Source organism: Lepidochelys olivacea (assembly GCF_965140295.1).
Source record: "Lepidochelys olivacea isolate rLepOli2 genome assembly, chromosome: 6".
NCBI lineage: Eukaryota > Metazoa > Chordata > Testudines > Cheloniidae > Lepidochelys > Lepidochelys olivacea.
In genome coordinates, this window is record NC_140416.1 from 127,290,450 (window position 1) to 127,306,497 (window position 16,048).

Sequence of the window (16,048 nt, forward strand, 5' to 3'; positions counted from 1 at the left end):
AGCAGATGCTGGGTCTATTTGTAAGTTGGCTTTGTAGAATCTGTTGCAATGAGGGGGAAGGGAAACCCACTTAAATTTTGTCAGCATTTTTCCCTCCATGTTGGCCTGGGTGCTAAACCCTCCCTTCAGTGCTGTTGTACGTCTACCTCCTTTAAGCTCCTAGCAGTGCCTGGTTCAGATCCATGTAAGCAGTGTCTGTCTTTCCACTTTTGTAGTTTGGCTCATGGAAAACACCATAGGTTGAGCAAGGAATGTATTAGCCTCTTCAGCCTTACCAACCTCTTACTGCAGTTGGCTAAGTTTTCTTTAGTTTAGCTTTCTGATCACAGCAGTGACACAAGAGTGGATTTTTTTAGTGGTCAGCTAAACTGGACTCTATTTGGAAAGGGGGAGGGCAGAAAGAAACAGACAGCGCTAGGAAATAAATTAGTAAGAACCTCACAGTAACCTTCCAGGCATTGCTCAAGATTTAGCTGAACCCTCTGGAGGTCATGGCATCTAGTTCCTCTTGACCTTTTTCATTAACCATTGGAACAATTGACCATAAGTTGCTGTGGGTTCTCCATCTGACAATTTTAAAATCAAGAACAGATGTTTTGTGAGAGTTGTGGTAAGGTACTTAAATTTTCTGTGCAGTTTCCCCATTTATGAAATGCATTATGTGCTTACCTAGTCGTTTTTAAGACTTTCAGATACCCAATCTAAGGTGGCATCTATGGTTGGTTTGCATTTGTTTTTTATACATAGGAAGTGTGGCATCCCAAGTGTTGCAGTAGTGAAAGAGGAAGAGGTCCATGGGGTGGTATTACACATACTCAGATTTTACAGCTGAGTGAAGTCAGGGAGCAAGTTTGCAACGTGTTTGCATCAGGCCTGGTCAGGCAAGCGCCACAATCCCATCTCATTGCTTGGGTTGTTGCAGGCTGAGCACTGCAGAACACCAACTCTGTTTTGTAGCCTTGACTTCCATTGTAGGACTCTTGTATCTCTGCTTCAGAATTTAGGACGAGGTCTTCTCAATTAACTGAGGGGTCTGGCACTTGGGGATGTGAGGCAGATCCAGCAGCGGAAAATTACATTTAAGTTTCAGATGCTCAATACTGCCATACCAGTCTCTCATGGAGGTTTAATATAAGGTGTCTGGGTGAGGAGGGGCAAGTTCCTTGAGATTCTCCCCCCTCAGGTTCCAGGACTGTTAACTCTGTGTGTCGCTCTGAACCTTATGTCTGCAGAAAGGCATGGTGGGTGAGGTAATATGTTACTGGAGCAATGTCTGTTGGTGAAAGTCGGGCTTTTGAGCTTATACAGACTCTGCTTAAGATCTAGGAAAGGTACATAGCCCTGGTCTGCAAATACCAATCTGTCAGGATAACAGGCTTTGTCTCCACTAGCACTTTCCTTGTTAAAGCTTTTGTCATTCAGGGGTGTGAAACCCCCCCCCCCCCCAACAAAAGTTTTAACGCTAGAAAGTACTGGTGCGGACAGGGCTTCATCAGCAGGAGCCGCTCTCCTGAGAGCAAAGCTACCGCCCCTTGTCGGGGGTGGTTTTATTTTGTTGTCAGGGACAAAGAGCAGCTACACTGCCTGTTGTAAGGTGTGCAGTGTAGATGTAGCCTAAGTTGCTCAGGGAAATCCACACCCTTGAGCAACAGTTATACCATCATAAGCCCCAGTGTAGACAGCGCAGTGTTGCTAGGAGGGCTTCTCTCATCAGCATAGCTACTGCCTCTCCATGAGGTGGAGTACCGACACTAGAGATGCTCTCCTGTCAGCATAGGGAGCACCTTCACTATGTGGTACAGGGGCACAAGTGCAGCCCTGTAAGCATAGACAAGCACTTAGTGTCACAGCTAAATACAAGGTAAAGCAAAGTGTTAAGCACAGGAATTAACACATTACAAGAAACCATTCAAGGTGAAGTGGGCAGTTAACAGCTCCCCATCAGAGGACAAAAGAAATTAGTGGGTACAGATGGTGGTTAAGAAATTAGTGGTTCTTGTACAGGGGTTCTCAAACTGGGAGTTGGGACCCCTCAGGGGGTCTCGAGGATATTACATAGGGGGTTGTGAGCTGTCAACCTCCACTCCAAATCCGGCTTTGCCTCCAGCATTTATAATGGTGTTAAATATATAAAAGTGTTTTTAATTTATAAAGGGGGGTGGCATTCAGAGGCTTGCTATGCAAAAGGGGGCACCAGTACAAAAGTTTGAGAACCACTGTTCTAGTAAGCCTTAAATCCAGTGTCTTTATGGGAGTCCATGATAGCTATAGATGTCAGCATGAAGTGATGGAAACAGCTACAACTGTAGTTGAGGGCTCTTGTTCGGAACATCACTTGGGCTTACAGTGCGTTATCATCCAACTTAAGTTCTCAGCCAGTTTTGGCTTTAATTTATATATTATATATAAAAACCACACACACACGAGCTGTGTGACAGCACCAGCTTCCAGCCACTGGCGAACATTTAAAAGGAACTGTTATATACACTAGAAAAGGATTTGACCCACAAGCTAATTAATAATTTATGATTTGATACCTAGCTGCAGGGGCTATAAACAATTTTCCAACAGTAGTAAACAGACCAGAATAAAAGACTCTTAGGAGCCATTAGTAATTAATGGTACATAATTGAAAACATGCTTAAGCGCATAAGTCCCTTCCAGTTCAGTCAAGAAAAGCTTTTTCTATTTTTAAGGTTTAGGTGCTGTTTGTGGACAGAGGTAAATAGTTTCCTGAATGCAGTTCAGGCCCACATGGCAAATCATAAATCTAAAACTAGATGAGCCCAAAGCACTCTTCTCCCATACTTCCTCCCCCCTAAACTAGATGAAATTTAAAAGGTACATTTGCACCTCCACTGCATTGGGGTTTAGTTCAAACATCTTCACCTATCCCCCACCACTTTTAATGCAGCACAATATGTGCTGGAAGAATGATATTCAAAAGTGTGCTCTACAAAGCTTAAGGCTGGAGGTGGCCTCTCTAGAAAAGCGCAAATGGAGAACCGCTGTGCTGCAGAAGTTCAGTGTGCACTTCCATTTCAAAATACCAGTGGCTTGCTAGCTTAATTTTGGTGTTCAAACCCATCTGCATTATAGGAGAGCAAAGGTCAACACAGAACCTCAGTTAACAGTACTTCCATGTTTTAAAGGATGTTTTAGCCCAGAGTTAGTTACGCTAGTAGTCGTAGTTGCATTGTTAAGGACATAGGTACATCTACACTGCAATTAAACACCCATGGCTGTTGGGTCAGCTGACTTGGGCCTGGGCTCAACTGTCAACAGTGCAATTTGATAGCCCCATGAGTCTGAGGCAGCTGACACAGGCCAGCTGTGGGTGTTTAATTGCAGTGTAGACATACAAGTTTTTCAACGGCATAACAATGAGTTTTTACATTCACAATGTTTTAATGGGATAGCAAAGAGAAAATCCAACAAAGCTCAAAGAATTACTGAATAATTCCTTGGTTTTATTACAAAAGAGAATGATCACTTTGATCAAAATGAAAAAGTTTACTCACAACTTGTACATGAGAATTCTAAATTACAAACATCCACCCCAAACACCATCGTTTCAGTGCCTTTTTAAAAAAGGGATGCAACCATTTTGCACTGCATTTAATTTGTGACTCTATGTAAAATATAAAATACACATTATAACTTTCAAATGTTGACATTACTGTATGCATTATGATCATGGCAATAGACTCATTAGGGCACTGCTCACTTGGACCATGAAAAATTTCACTGGAGGAGCTGGGTAGGAAATGAGGTTTTTGGATAGTGAAGAGGAGAGCAGGTAAAGATGAAAAAAATTAAAGGGGGCTGCTCATGTTCATAGACCTTTCCACACTGTTCACCTCTTGTATTGGCTACTGTGATGAACACTGGACATCAGAATTTCCTCATCGCTTAAAAGAAGATTGTAGCTTGAAGGATTTAAAAATCCTTACTGAAGCAATGCTAACTCAAAACAGAACGCAACAAAAAAAAGCCTCCAGATAATTTTTCCTTAAGTTAGTGTGGGAAATAAAGTTGCATTTATGGTAACTAGCAGCGTACAGAGATCAATGCATCATTTACCAACACACAAATCTTGCTTCATGTATCCTGTGAACATGGGCTTGTTTCACATGCAAAAAGACAAAACTGCAGGTATTACAATAGTTCATTTGTTCACATCCCTAATTTAAAAAAATATATTTTCATACTCCCATCTTTGCTGAACCACCACAATGAACTCCAGTCTCTCTTCTGATCAGGTTGGAGGGGGAGCATAATACTGTCCATAATTCCAGGCATTCTGGTAGTTGTACTGGAAAAGAGACATCATGGGGAAAATGAGCAGAAATCATTTTTCAAATATATTTGATACGTTGCAGTTTCAGACTACCTCCACACATCATGCCAGAAAAGAATACTTACCCTGCACTGACTGGGATGATTTAGTTGGGGTTGGTCTAGATGACCTCCTGAGGTCCCTTCCAACCCTAATATTCTCTGGTTCTATGACTGGTTCTTCAAGGTGGTATAGTCAGTGTGCATCTCCCTGTGGGAGCACACGCGCCACAAGACTGGAATCTTTTGAACTGCTGTGGCCATCAGAGCTGCGTGTGCACCCTGTGCCCTCAAGCGAGAGCATTAAGGGCAGGGAGGCCACAACCCTGCAGCAGTTCCCTCACAAATCAAAGCCTGCGGTTGGTACAGACTCTGGAAAGTGGGGTTTGAGGGCAGATCATGGGATCTGTGAAGACTGCAATATCTCAAAGACCCCCAGTTACTGTACAGTACATACCATTCTCTCAGAGTACATGTCAGTGTGGATCCCAACATACGTGACTGGCAAGAAGTCCCCTCACTGGATAATGGGAATGAGAAATTTTAAACTACTTTAGTCAAAAACTGAAGCATCTTTCCATCACTGGCATAATGTTTGACCATTTGGTCGGTGGGTTCGTACCTGGCAGATCTCAGATATTGGCGCATTCCTGAAGCAGGCTGAAGACACTGCTCTCTCTATGTAAGTTTCCTGAGGTACAGGACAGGACAAAAACCTCTCTTCTTTGTACAGGGTGCTGAAGGAATTATCTGAAGAAATCTCAGAACCACCGGCTATATTTCCAAACTCAAGGATGACCGGAGAAGTCCCTGAAGACTGGAGAAGGGCTAATGTGGTGCCCATTTTTAAAAAGGGAAAAGAGGAGGAGCCAGGGAATTACAGACCAGGCAGCCTGACCTTGGTACCTGAGAAGCTACTAGAGCAATGTATAAAACATTCCATGTGCAAATACCTGGAGGACAAAGGGGTGATCACCAGCAGCCAGAACAAGTTTACCAAGAACAAATCGTGCCAAATCAGCTTGATTTCCTTCTCTGACAAAGTAACTGGTTTGGTGGATAGGAGGAATGCAGTAGACATCATATACTTGGATTTCAGCAAGGCTTTTGACACAGTCCCATGTGACATTCTAATAAGTAAGCTGGAGAAACGTGAGCTCCCTGGAACTACCAGTAAGTGGATACATAATTGGTTAACTGCACACAAAGAGCAACTATTAATGAAATGATGCTGGATTGGAGAGAGGTCTCAAGTGGGGTTCCCAGAGATCTGTTTTGGGTCCGGTGTTCTTTAACATTTTTATTAATGACCTGGATGTAGGAATAGAGATCAAATTTGCAGGTGAGACAAAACTGGGGTGAAGGGAGTGGGTTGCCAACACTCTGGAAGACAGAGCTAAAATCCAGAGAGATCTGGATAAATTGGAGACCTGGGCTACAGACAACAAAATGAAATTCAACAAAGACAAATGTGAGGTGCTACACCTAGGGAAGAGAAACAAAATGCATAAATACAGAATGGGGGATAACTGCCTTGCAAGTAGCACTGCTTAGAAGGATCTGGGAGTTGTGGTAGATCACAACCTCAACATGAGTCAGCAATGCAATGCTCTTGCAAAAAAAGCAAATGCAATTTTAAGTTGCATGAACAGAGGCATAACATGCAAGTCACAGGAGGTGCTAGGACCGCTCTTCTCAGTGCTGCTTAGACCTCAGGTGGAGTACTGTGTCCAATTTTGGTCACCAATGTATAGAAACGATGTAGCAAAACTGGAAAGGATCCAGAGGCAAGTGACAAAGATGAGCAAAAGGATAGAATGCAAACCGTATGAGCAAAGGTTAAAGAACTGGGAATGTTTAGTTTAGAAAAGAGGAGATTAAGGGGGAAGACAAGATACGGTCTTCAAATACTCAAAAGGTTGCCATCAAAAAGATGGAGAAAACTCATTCTTTGCCACAGAGAGTAGGACAAGAGGCAATGGGTTCAAACTACAGCATAGCAGATTTAGATTAAATCTCAAGAAAACCTTCCTGACTGTAAGAATAGCAGGACAATGGAACAGACCTCTAGGGAGTTCATGGAAGCGCCTTTATTGGAGGTTTTCAAAAGGAGGCTGGATAGCCATTTGTCTTGGACTGTTTAGCCCCAACATATCCTGCATCTTGGCAGGGGTTAGACTAGATGACCCTTGCAGTCCCCTCTAACCCTATGGTTCTATGATTCTATAAATACCAGAAGTAAAAGCCTCTTCCCCTGTATTCTGGTACTACCTCCTCTTTGGCTCCAAGATGAAGCTACAAAGCTACTTCTGTTTGCAGCAGTCTCTTGTGACAAAGATCCAGTGAATGAAATTGGATGGAGCAGCCATGGGCACTGATCTCCACACCCACTAATCAGATGTTACGGCACACCACACCTGGTGGAATGGGGTAAGGCAACTTACAAAGGTAACATGTTCTGAACGAGCCCTAAGACAACTCCTGGCAGTCCTGTCAAATTTACTAATGTTCCGCTAGTGCTGAGTGTGTCACTAAAGAGGAGGAAGATGTGTCCTGGCATATCTAGCCTTTATCTTTAGAGTATGATCGGGCTGCTTGGTGGGATATGACTGGTTGCTCTATATCATCTGAGGTAGGCAATGGTACAGTTTGTGCTAAGGGGCTATAGTACACATTCCCAAGCAGCACAGGGTAGTCTTCAGATCCTTAGGAATGCAGAGCATTGTCTATGTGTTGGCTGCACAATTCCATCCCCTCAAAGGGTAGATCCTATATCATAGCCTGTACCTCTTGGGAATCACTGACATCTGGAACCATAAGGCATTTCATATAATAACCACGATAGCCATGGACTTGGCTGCCATGTCCGAAGCATCCATGGCTGGTTATAGGGCCACCTTAGCTCCTAACTGGACCTCTTTGATTACCTCCTTGAGCTCATTCCTGTTCTCTGATGGAAGCCTGGACAACAAAGGCTGTTGCTATGTCCCAAGTTAGAAAATTATATTTGGCCACAAGGGCTTTGTAGTTTACCACTCAAACACGGAGGAAGGCAGAAGAATAGGCTTTCCTCTCAACCCAACAGACTTTCTTTGGGTCTTTATCCCTCAGGGTGCTTGTTAGACTTTTCTCGCACTGAGTCTGCCAACAAGCCCAGGATGGGGTGGGCATAAAAATATTCATAGCCTTATGCACAACTTGGTATCAGTTCTCCACTCCTTTTGCTGCGGCCAGGATAGCGGCAGGTTGATGCAATGAATAGCAAACAGACATTCTTGAAACAGATGTCAGTCATACAAAAAAAAAAAATCTTGTAAATTCAATCTTTTGACATCAAGCCTGGCCAGGTGAAGAGAGGTTTAACCCCACTAAGGCATTACGTCAAACCACACTTCAGTTATTGCAACTGGCAATCCTGGCTAGGCTTGGTGTCCTCAACATATCAAATTTACGAGATTTCTCTTGGTTAACTGACATCTATTTCAGGAGTCTCAGCTATTCTCTTAAGCCGATTTCAGAATGTCCTAAAGTCAGCTGGTGCTGGGGTCATTGCTTTGTCTTGTGATTAGGCTGAAACATCCTTACAAGGCAAGGTAAGATTGCATTGCTCCTCTGATCCTATGTTCAGGAATTCCTGGCTTTCTTCTTGGCTGTCTGTGGTCTAGCAAGCCACGCCATTGAGGAGTGCAATCTCATCCTCTTCCGAGAATGGGATAGGGCTCTGCTCCTGGAATTATGCAAAGGAGGACCCCAGTAAACCCAGGACATCAATGGTAGCATTCCATATGGATATGGCTGGCTTGCCTGATGGCAGTCCAATACTAATCCCCATGTGGCTGCAGGCCCTAAAAGGAGAGTCACCTGGTCTATCCATGCTCTCACAAGTTGGCCCAAGGAGAGAAGATTCCCTGCTTGAGGGAGGTGAGAAGACATGTCTCTGTGATAGTAGGGGAAGAACAGATTTCTTCTAGCAGTGGTGCCAAGGCACATGACATTCCCCACATCAGGGTCCAGGACCGTGGTTGTCTCGGTAAAAGGGTAATTTTCAACATGGGACCAGAGTCCTCCAAATATGTGTACATCATAGAATCATAGAATATCAGGGTTGGAAGGGACCCCAGAAGGTCATCTAGTTCAACCCCCTGCTCGAAGCAGGACCAATTCCCAGTTAAATCATCCCAACCAGGGCTTTGTCAAGCCTGACCTTAAAAACCTCTAAGGAAGGAGATTCTACCACCTCCCTAGGTAACGCAGTCCAGTGTTTCACCACCCTCTTAGTGAAAAAGTTTTTCCTAATATCCAATCTAAACCTCCCCCACTGCAACTTGAGACCATTACTCCTCGTTCTGTCATCTGCTACCATTGAGAACAGTCTAGAGCCATCCTCTTTGGAACCCCCTTTCAGGTAGTTGAAAGCAGCTATCAAATCCCCCCTCATTCTTCTCTTCTGCAGGCTAAACAATCCCAGCTCCCTCAGCCTCTCCTCATAACTCATGTGTTCCAGTCCCCTAATCATTTTTGTTGCCCTTCGCTGGACTCTCTCCAATTTATCCACATCCTTCTTGTAGTGTGGGGCCCAAAACTGGACACAGTACTCCAGATGAGGCCTCACCAATGTCGAATAGAGGGGAACGATCACGTCCCTCGATCTGCTCGCTATGCCCCTACTTATACATCCCAAAATGCCATTGGCCTTCTTGGCAACAAGGGCACACTGCTGACTCATATCCAGCTTCTCGTCCACTGTCACCCCTAGGTCCTTTTCCGCAGAACTGCTGCCTAGCCATTCGGTCCCTAGTCTGTAGCTGTGCATTGGGTTCTTCCGTCCTAAGTGCAGGACCCTGCACTTGTCCTTATTGAACCTCATCAGATTTCTTTTGGCCCAATCCTCCAATTTGTCTAGGTCCCTCTGTATCCTATCCCTCCCCTCCAGCGTATCTACCACTCCTCCCAGTTTAGTATCATCCGCAAATTTGCTGAGAGTGCAAATTTGCAAAACTGTTTCTCTCAGACGAGTAACTGTAAAAAAGCAAGTCAGACCTCAGGTAAGTGTTGAGGCATTTTAAGAAAAAAAAAACACCTCACGAATGTGGCAACCCTGAAATAGCCTTTCTGCAGAAATGTGTAGTCCTCTACCTGCAGGGCAGAAGATTCCAGCATGAAGAGAGGCTGATTTCCTCAACTGTTTGTGTACTTTTGGAGTCTTTTTTTATGCAAGCAGGCCTATATAAGAGTCAAGTCACACAAGAGCCAGCTATTGCAGTCTTTGCCACTCTTGGCCCACGAAAAGTGCAAAACTGACATCAGTGTCGTCAGTGCCTGTTGCTGGGGTCAGTGCTGATGGTTGCAAAGTGTGTGATGCCGTAATGGTTAACAAGGAGCCATCTCTAGCTCTAGATTTAGTGTGGGGCTCAGTGATCCCTCTGCCTCCCCTCAAGGCTTTATGCAGTCTTTCTCCTGGAAGACCCAAAGCCCTGCCTAGAGTCTCTGCCCTGATGTTCAGAGTGGCCTCTCTTGACACCAGACTTTGCTACATTGATGTCTGCATTTGCTTTGCCACCAGCCTTGGGCATCCTATGTCTACTGGAGGGGGTGCTTGTAGATGTTTTATCTGGTACCTGACTCCTGGATCCAGAGAGGCCCTTCATTGACTGCGCCAGTGAATGGAGCTGCAGTTCAGCATCCTGCAACTCCTCAAAGAAAACAATTGGAATACACCAAACACATATCTGGTGCATGATTCATTCCCAAGTAGAAGAGGCATATGCTATGCCCATTCATTAGCAGAATTAGGCCATTGGAGAAAGAGCAAGGCGTGAAGCCCGAAGATTTAAGAGTCCACCATTAGGTAGGCGGTTGAACCATGCCATATGGGGGTATGTCCAACTTCAGGACAATAGTGGGTCATAGTTTATCTGTTGTTTCTACAGCAAGTAGAAGGTATTTTGGAAAGTTCTGAAGAGTTTAGAGGAAGCTAAAGCCTAACAGATTGGACAGTCGCTAGGTTCTGTCTTGTTTCCATGGGCAGCGAGATGAAATTCAGGGAGGGCCGCAGCTGCCCTGCCCCTACAGGAGCACGAGGGAGCACAGGAGGCACCCACACCAAGACTGGCATCCACACAGGCACGCGCAATGCCGTCCTGTGTTTCTCTCAGACGAGTAACTGTAAAAAAGCAAGTCAGACCTCAGGTAAGTGTTGAGGCATTTTAAGAAAAAAAAACACCTCACGAACGTGGCAACCCTGAAATAGCCTTTCTGCAGAAATGTGTAGTCCTCTACCTGCAGGGCAGAAGATTCCAGCATGAAGAGAGGCTGATTTCCTCAACTGTTTGTGTACTTTGGGGGTCTTTTTTATGCAAGCAGGCCTATATAAGAGTCAAGTCACACAAGAGCCAGCTATTGCAGTCTTTGCCACTCTTGGCCCACGACAGAGGAACAAATTCATGTAAAGGGGCAGTGCGGGTGCAAAAGGAAAGAAGGCAGAACTAGAGTTTTATCTGAGACATTAAGTATCTAGCTGCAGATAAATAAGGTCCTTGGGGGTAAAACAGCCACATACATTCAGAGTGTACAGTCATGGAAAGTGATAACCTCATACCCACCTGATACCATGCATTATAATTATATGCAACCTGATTTGCTTGCATGTCTCCATCCATCATTTGGGTAGATGCCAACGTCGCATCATCTGTATGTGCTTTCTTCTGATCTGGCTCCTCTGATCTGCAAAATTAAACGAATGTATTTTGTTTAACAAACTTTAAAACACTGTCTAGAAAAGCTTTACTTCCTACACAAATGTGTATTTGTATACTTTATAAGAATCAAGGTGACGTTTTCAAGTCTGGGCTTCTAAGGCGGGAACCCAAAGATGGAATCCAATTTTGGGAGGTCAGGCACATGCTGCTTTCGCTGAAGTCAACAGGAGCTGCAGATGGCAGCACCTAATTCTTAGAAAAGCAAGTAATAAAAGCAAGAAATAAAAGCAAGAAATAGCAAGTGGGTGTATTCAAATGGGTGGAGCCTGATGAAAATCATCCTAGGGTATTTGAGGAACTAACTGAAGCACTCTCGGTACTGTTAGCAATTATCTTTGAGCACTGCTGGAGGAGAGGTGAGGTCCAAGACAACTGGAGAAGGGTAAACATACAAAGAGGAACAAAAAGAACCCAAGGAATTACAGACCAGTCAGCCTACCTTTGATACTTGACAGGATACTGGAACAAATTATTACACAATCAATTTGTAAGCACCTAGAGGATGATAGGGTTATAAGGAATAGGTAGCATGGACTACACAATGGCTTAGCTGCTAGTACTACTGAAAAGGACCTGGGGGTATAGTGGATCACAAATAGATATGAATCAACAGTGTGTGCAGTTGCAAAAAAGGCTAATATTCTGGGATATATTAACAGGAATATCATATGTAAGACAAGAAGCGACTGTTCTGCTCTACTCGGCACTGGTGAGGTACTGTGTCCAATTCTGGGGCCATACTTTGTAATTTGTCCAAATCTTTCCTAGAGTGTCCAGAAGAGAGCAACAAAAATGATAAAAGGTTTAGAAAAACTTGACTTATGAAGACAGATTAAAAAAACTGAGAAAAGAAGATTATCAACCCTCCCACACCAATCTTTAAACATGTTAAGGAATGTTATAAGAAGACAGTGATCAACTGTTCTCCATATCCACTGAGGGTAGGACAAATAGAAATGGGTTTAGTCTGCAGCAAGGGAGATTTAGGTTGGGTAGCAGGAAAAACTTTTTAACTATAATGGTAGTTAAGCTCTGGAATAGGCTTCCAAAGGAGGTTGTGGAATCCCCATCACTGGAGGATTTTAAGAGCAGGTCGGACAAACACCTGTAAGGGATGGCTTAGGTTTACTTCATCCTGCCTCAGTGCAGGGGGCTGGACTTGATACTTCTTGAGGTCCCTTCCAGCCCTACATTTCTATGATTCTATTGGGTGGGTTGTGGGGGGGGGGGGGGGGGGTGTTTGTGTGTGGTTTTTTTTTTTTTAAACACACATTTCCAGGAATTCTAGCAGCTTCCAGCACAAGCATTTGAATTTAAAGTACTTTTGGGATGCCAATGCTTTAAATTAAGGCAAAACACGTTACAGTCAAGTTAGAGATATACCTAGATACGCTACACTCTATTTAATATTTAGCACCACTCCCTTTTCTTTTAGGCCTCCTGGGAAGAGAGTACAAAGCCCAAAGTAGTTTAAAGGTCTTTAAAAAACAAATGAACTTGAAAAACCCAAAATACTTAATGATGAGTATGGGGCAGTCAGTGACATTCTCTGAAATGTTTTAGAAACATTTCAAAATGTTTTGTTCCAGATACACTACACACAGTCTATACACTTCTACAATACCCCAGGATCCTGTCTTTGCTACCCTGGAATTCAAAGCAATACCACTATTGCACGAACTATTAATTGACTTAGGAGCATGAGGTGAATACAGTTCATACCCATTTTCTGCTTTCCTTTTTAAAGAATCCTGCTCTTTTAGAAGTGTTTGATGTTCATCATAGGCATCCAAAAGCCTGAGGGGAAAAAAAACACACACACCCCCCCACAAACTTTATTTAGCATGCATGTTAAATTTTCAAAACAGTACAGCCTGTACATAATTAGGCTACCAATCTGTACATCTTCTATCCATTGTCAATCAAAGGATGTTTTATAGTGACAATTGTTAAGAATGTCTATTTCAGACTGTAAAAATTCTGTATTACTATGAAACCATGGAAAGGTATACTAATTTTTAAAATCAAATTAAGACCAAGATTAAAGCTATCCACTATGAAGTGAGGAAGACCAAAAAGCTTGCTAGTTTCAATTATCTTCATGATGCACAGCAAATTGTTCAAATTTGTATGTTAATATAGTGAAGATCATTTTCAGTGGCATATGAAGACATTTTCCCCCCACAAAAATACCAACCTACCATTACTTACAGTTGTGTTTATATTAAGCATTTATACTGCACCATAAATGTGCATGGTGTTTTACATGTGTTGCTATAATTCATATAAATATCTAAAGACCTTTCACAAATTATATGAAAAACAGAGGAATTCAGTGCTGCATGAAGAGCCATATAGCTATCAAGTAACAGTGTATAAAGCAGCCCATCTTTCAATAGGCGCAAAAACAATTTTTATGTTTCCTAGATATTTCATTTATATTTTAATTTCATTTAATATAGGCTCAGCTGCTGGTTCAGATTCGTCTTACTACTGCAGTTCAAAAGTTGACAGACCAAAACTGCTTCTTCCATCAGCCACCTCCTTTGACACAAGTAGGTCTAGAGTTCCATCCCTGTTCTTTTCGTTCAGCACATCTCAGATATTTTGCCCTGCAGCACCATATCAAAACCTAAAAGCTTGCCTTCTCTTAGCCAATTTCCTTCCTGTGAGTTACATGCATAGTTCCCATGAAACTCAGTGCATATCAGAAGGCAGAATTTTACTATAGGCTATTATTGGCAACATGCAATGCAGAAAAGCTAACTTATGGCTTGGAAAATCCAAGCCAAAAGCAGGAAAATTACAGTAATATGGTAATATTGAGAATGAAGAGGATAAAAAGTATTCAATTAAAAGTTGTATTTTTGTAAACGTCTGATGCCTAGAGAAGGCTCAATGCACAGCATACAATTAGAAAGCCTGTGATTTCTGAACACATTAATGATACTAGTCCTCAAGGATAAGCCAAGTTAGGGCAAGTTTGAAAATTTAACTTCACCCACAACTGCCCATCTTTGAGTAGTTAAAAAAAAAAAAAAAAAAAAAAAAAAAGGATTGAACGCTTTTTTTCATGTCCTCTTTCAAGAGTATCCCCCACTATAAAGCCTAGACAAATGGTCTCTTACCACACAGCTTTCAAACAAAAAGACAACACTCTTTTGAGCTGAGAACAAGCATGCGACAAAATGGCAGCTTTTCCAGAAAGCAGAAAGTTGCTAATACTTGAAAATAGGAACTTGGTATGAATTTGTCTGTCCTCAACTCTAACAGTGTCATAACTGCAGTGCTAAAATAGTAGTTTAAGGAGTATATCTAACAAACTCTTCTCCCGAAGTTATAAACAGCACCTCATTTGGTGACCCCCATTACAGTCATAGTGTAGATTAAATCTTACTTGTTGACGTCAGAACCAAAATCTTCCAGAAATTCCACTTTTCGCTGAGAAAATGTAATCCTCATTTTTATAGACAATGCACCATTGACAGCTTTGTCAAAACATGTGAGGATGTTTTCTTCATTTTGTTTAAGATCCCCACTATACTCCATTTCAAGTAAGTTGAGATATAATTTAGTGTTCTCCTGTGGAAAAAAGTTATAGTTTATTGTAAAATAGTGTTTGCCCAAGTACATCTCCAGCATTTCTTTCTAATCAGTTCAACAGCTCTGCGCACCAGTGTCCTACATTGTAAACAGATGTTATAGTGTAGTCAGTACAAAGGTTTCCTGTCCTGAAGTGTTTTGGAACAAACCTGCTGTTTGACCTGTGTCATTTTATAAATAGACGCCCATGGTCTACAGTAAATCTGAGGGTATGTGTATCCTTGTGATTAGCATGAGGGCTCGAAGCTGGCACCCAAATAAAGTGGTCCCGCACTAACACTACCAATGGTATTTAATAAATTCCTTCCATGGAACGTCAGCATTCCTGCATTGTTCGTTATGTCTGAAAGGGAGCAGGACAGAGAAAAACAAAGATGTCTCAGAACATTAGGGGAATCATGGATGCTATCTGAAGGGTGAAAAAGGCAAGATTCATAACCTGCAAATCTGGCAACGTCAGCTTAGAGGGACTGGTGTCTCCATGTGGCAATAAAATGCTTTACATACAGTCTGAAAACCTGTCATCATTGTTGCCGTGTTTTAACGCACTGACTAAAAGGAAGAGGAAATTAAATATCACAGGACTGTTTATAAAGCCTTCAGAAACACATACTTTGTCTCTCTCAATGGCTTCCAACAGCACTTTTCTTGCTTTTGGAAGGTTCTTTTGAACTTTGAAAAGATGTCGTGCTAATTTGATGGCATAAAATGACGATTCACTGCTTGATTTAGCATTCTTAACAGCTTCCTGAAGCAGATGTTCAGCTTCTTCCATGTTTCCATGTCGGCGTTCTAAGCTAACTCTTCGCAAGCGAACCATTGCAAGTCCCAGAACACACTCTTCAAATGTTTTCAAAATTCTTCTTGCTTCATTTATGTTTCCTAAAAATGTTGGGTAAATATTTAATGCAGACACCATGCATCCATCAACTCTTTAAAAAAATCACTGCCAGCAACAATCAAAAGGCTAATTTAACTAGAAAAGGCTTACCCTGCTGTTCTTCAAAGGCAGCCCATAGCATATGAACCATTGGTTTCTTAGGAAGGTGTATAGTACAGGCCCTGCTGTAGACATGTCTCACGCCTTCAATGCTGTGATTCTCCATATACTTGGCATACTACATTTGAAAACAGAGTATAGATTGAATAATTTAAAGCTTATTTTTGGTCTTTAAATACATGACAGAACGATAAAATTCTTTTGTTTAAACCCATTCAGCACCTTTATTGAACCACTAGACTAGTTTCTGTAAGGAAGGACGTAGAGAGGCAACGAAGTTGGCATATGCAGCAGTCAAATCTGGTTGCAAGCAGACCATCTCCTAATGCAACAGATATAGTTATATATG

The 16,048-nt window shown here is 42.4% G+C and overlaps 1 protein-coding gene across 3 annotated transcripts in view; it reads right to left on the bottom strand.

Moving 5' to 3' along the window:
• Positions 1 to 16: 16 nt before the first annotated feature.
• The window catches only part of PRPF39 (pre-mRNA processing factor 39), a 39,802-nt gene continuing 23,770 nt past the window's right edge, over positions 17 to 16,048 (bottom strand). For all 3 annotated transcript variants that reach the window (XM_084630825.1, XM_084630824.1, XM_084630826.1), the window contains exons 9-14: positions 15,691 to 15,817; positions 15,313 to 15,581; positions 14,494 to 14,678; positions 12,819 to 12,893; positions 10,941 to 11,061; positions 17 to 4,315 (exon numbers count right to left, since the gene is read on the bottom strand). In XM_084630825.1, coding sequence (XP_084486951.1) covers positions 4,259 to 4,315; positions 10,941 to 11,061; positions 12,819 to 12,893; positions 14,494 to 14,678; positions 15,313 to 15,581; positions 15,691 to 15,817 — 834 coding nt within the window. In that variant the 3' untranslated portion in view covers positions 17 to 4,258. The remainder of the gene's footprint in view (positions 4,316 to 10,940; positions 11,062 to 12,818; positions 12,894 to 14,493; positions 14,679 to 15,312; positions 15,582 to 15,690; positions 15,818 to 16,048) is intronic.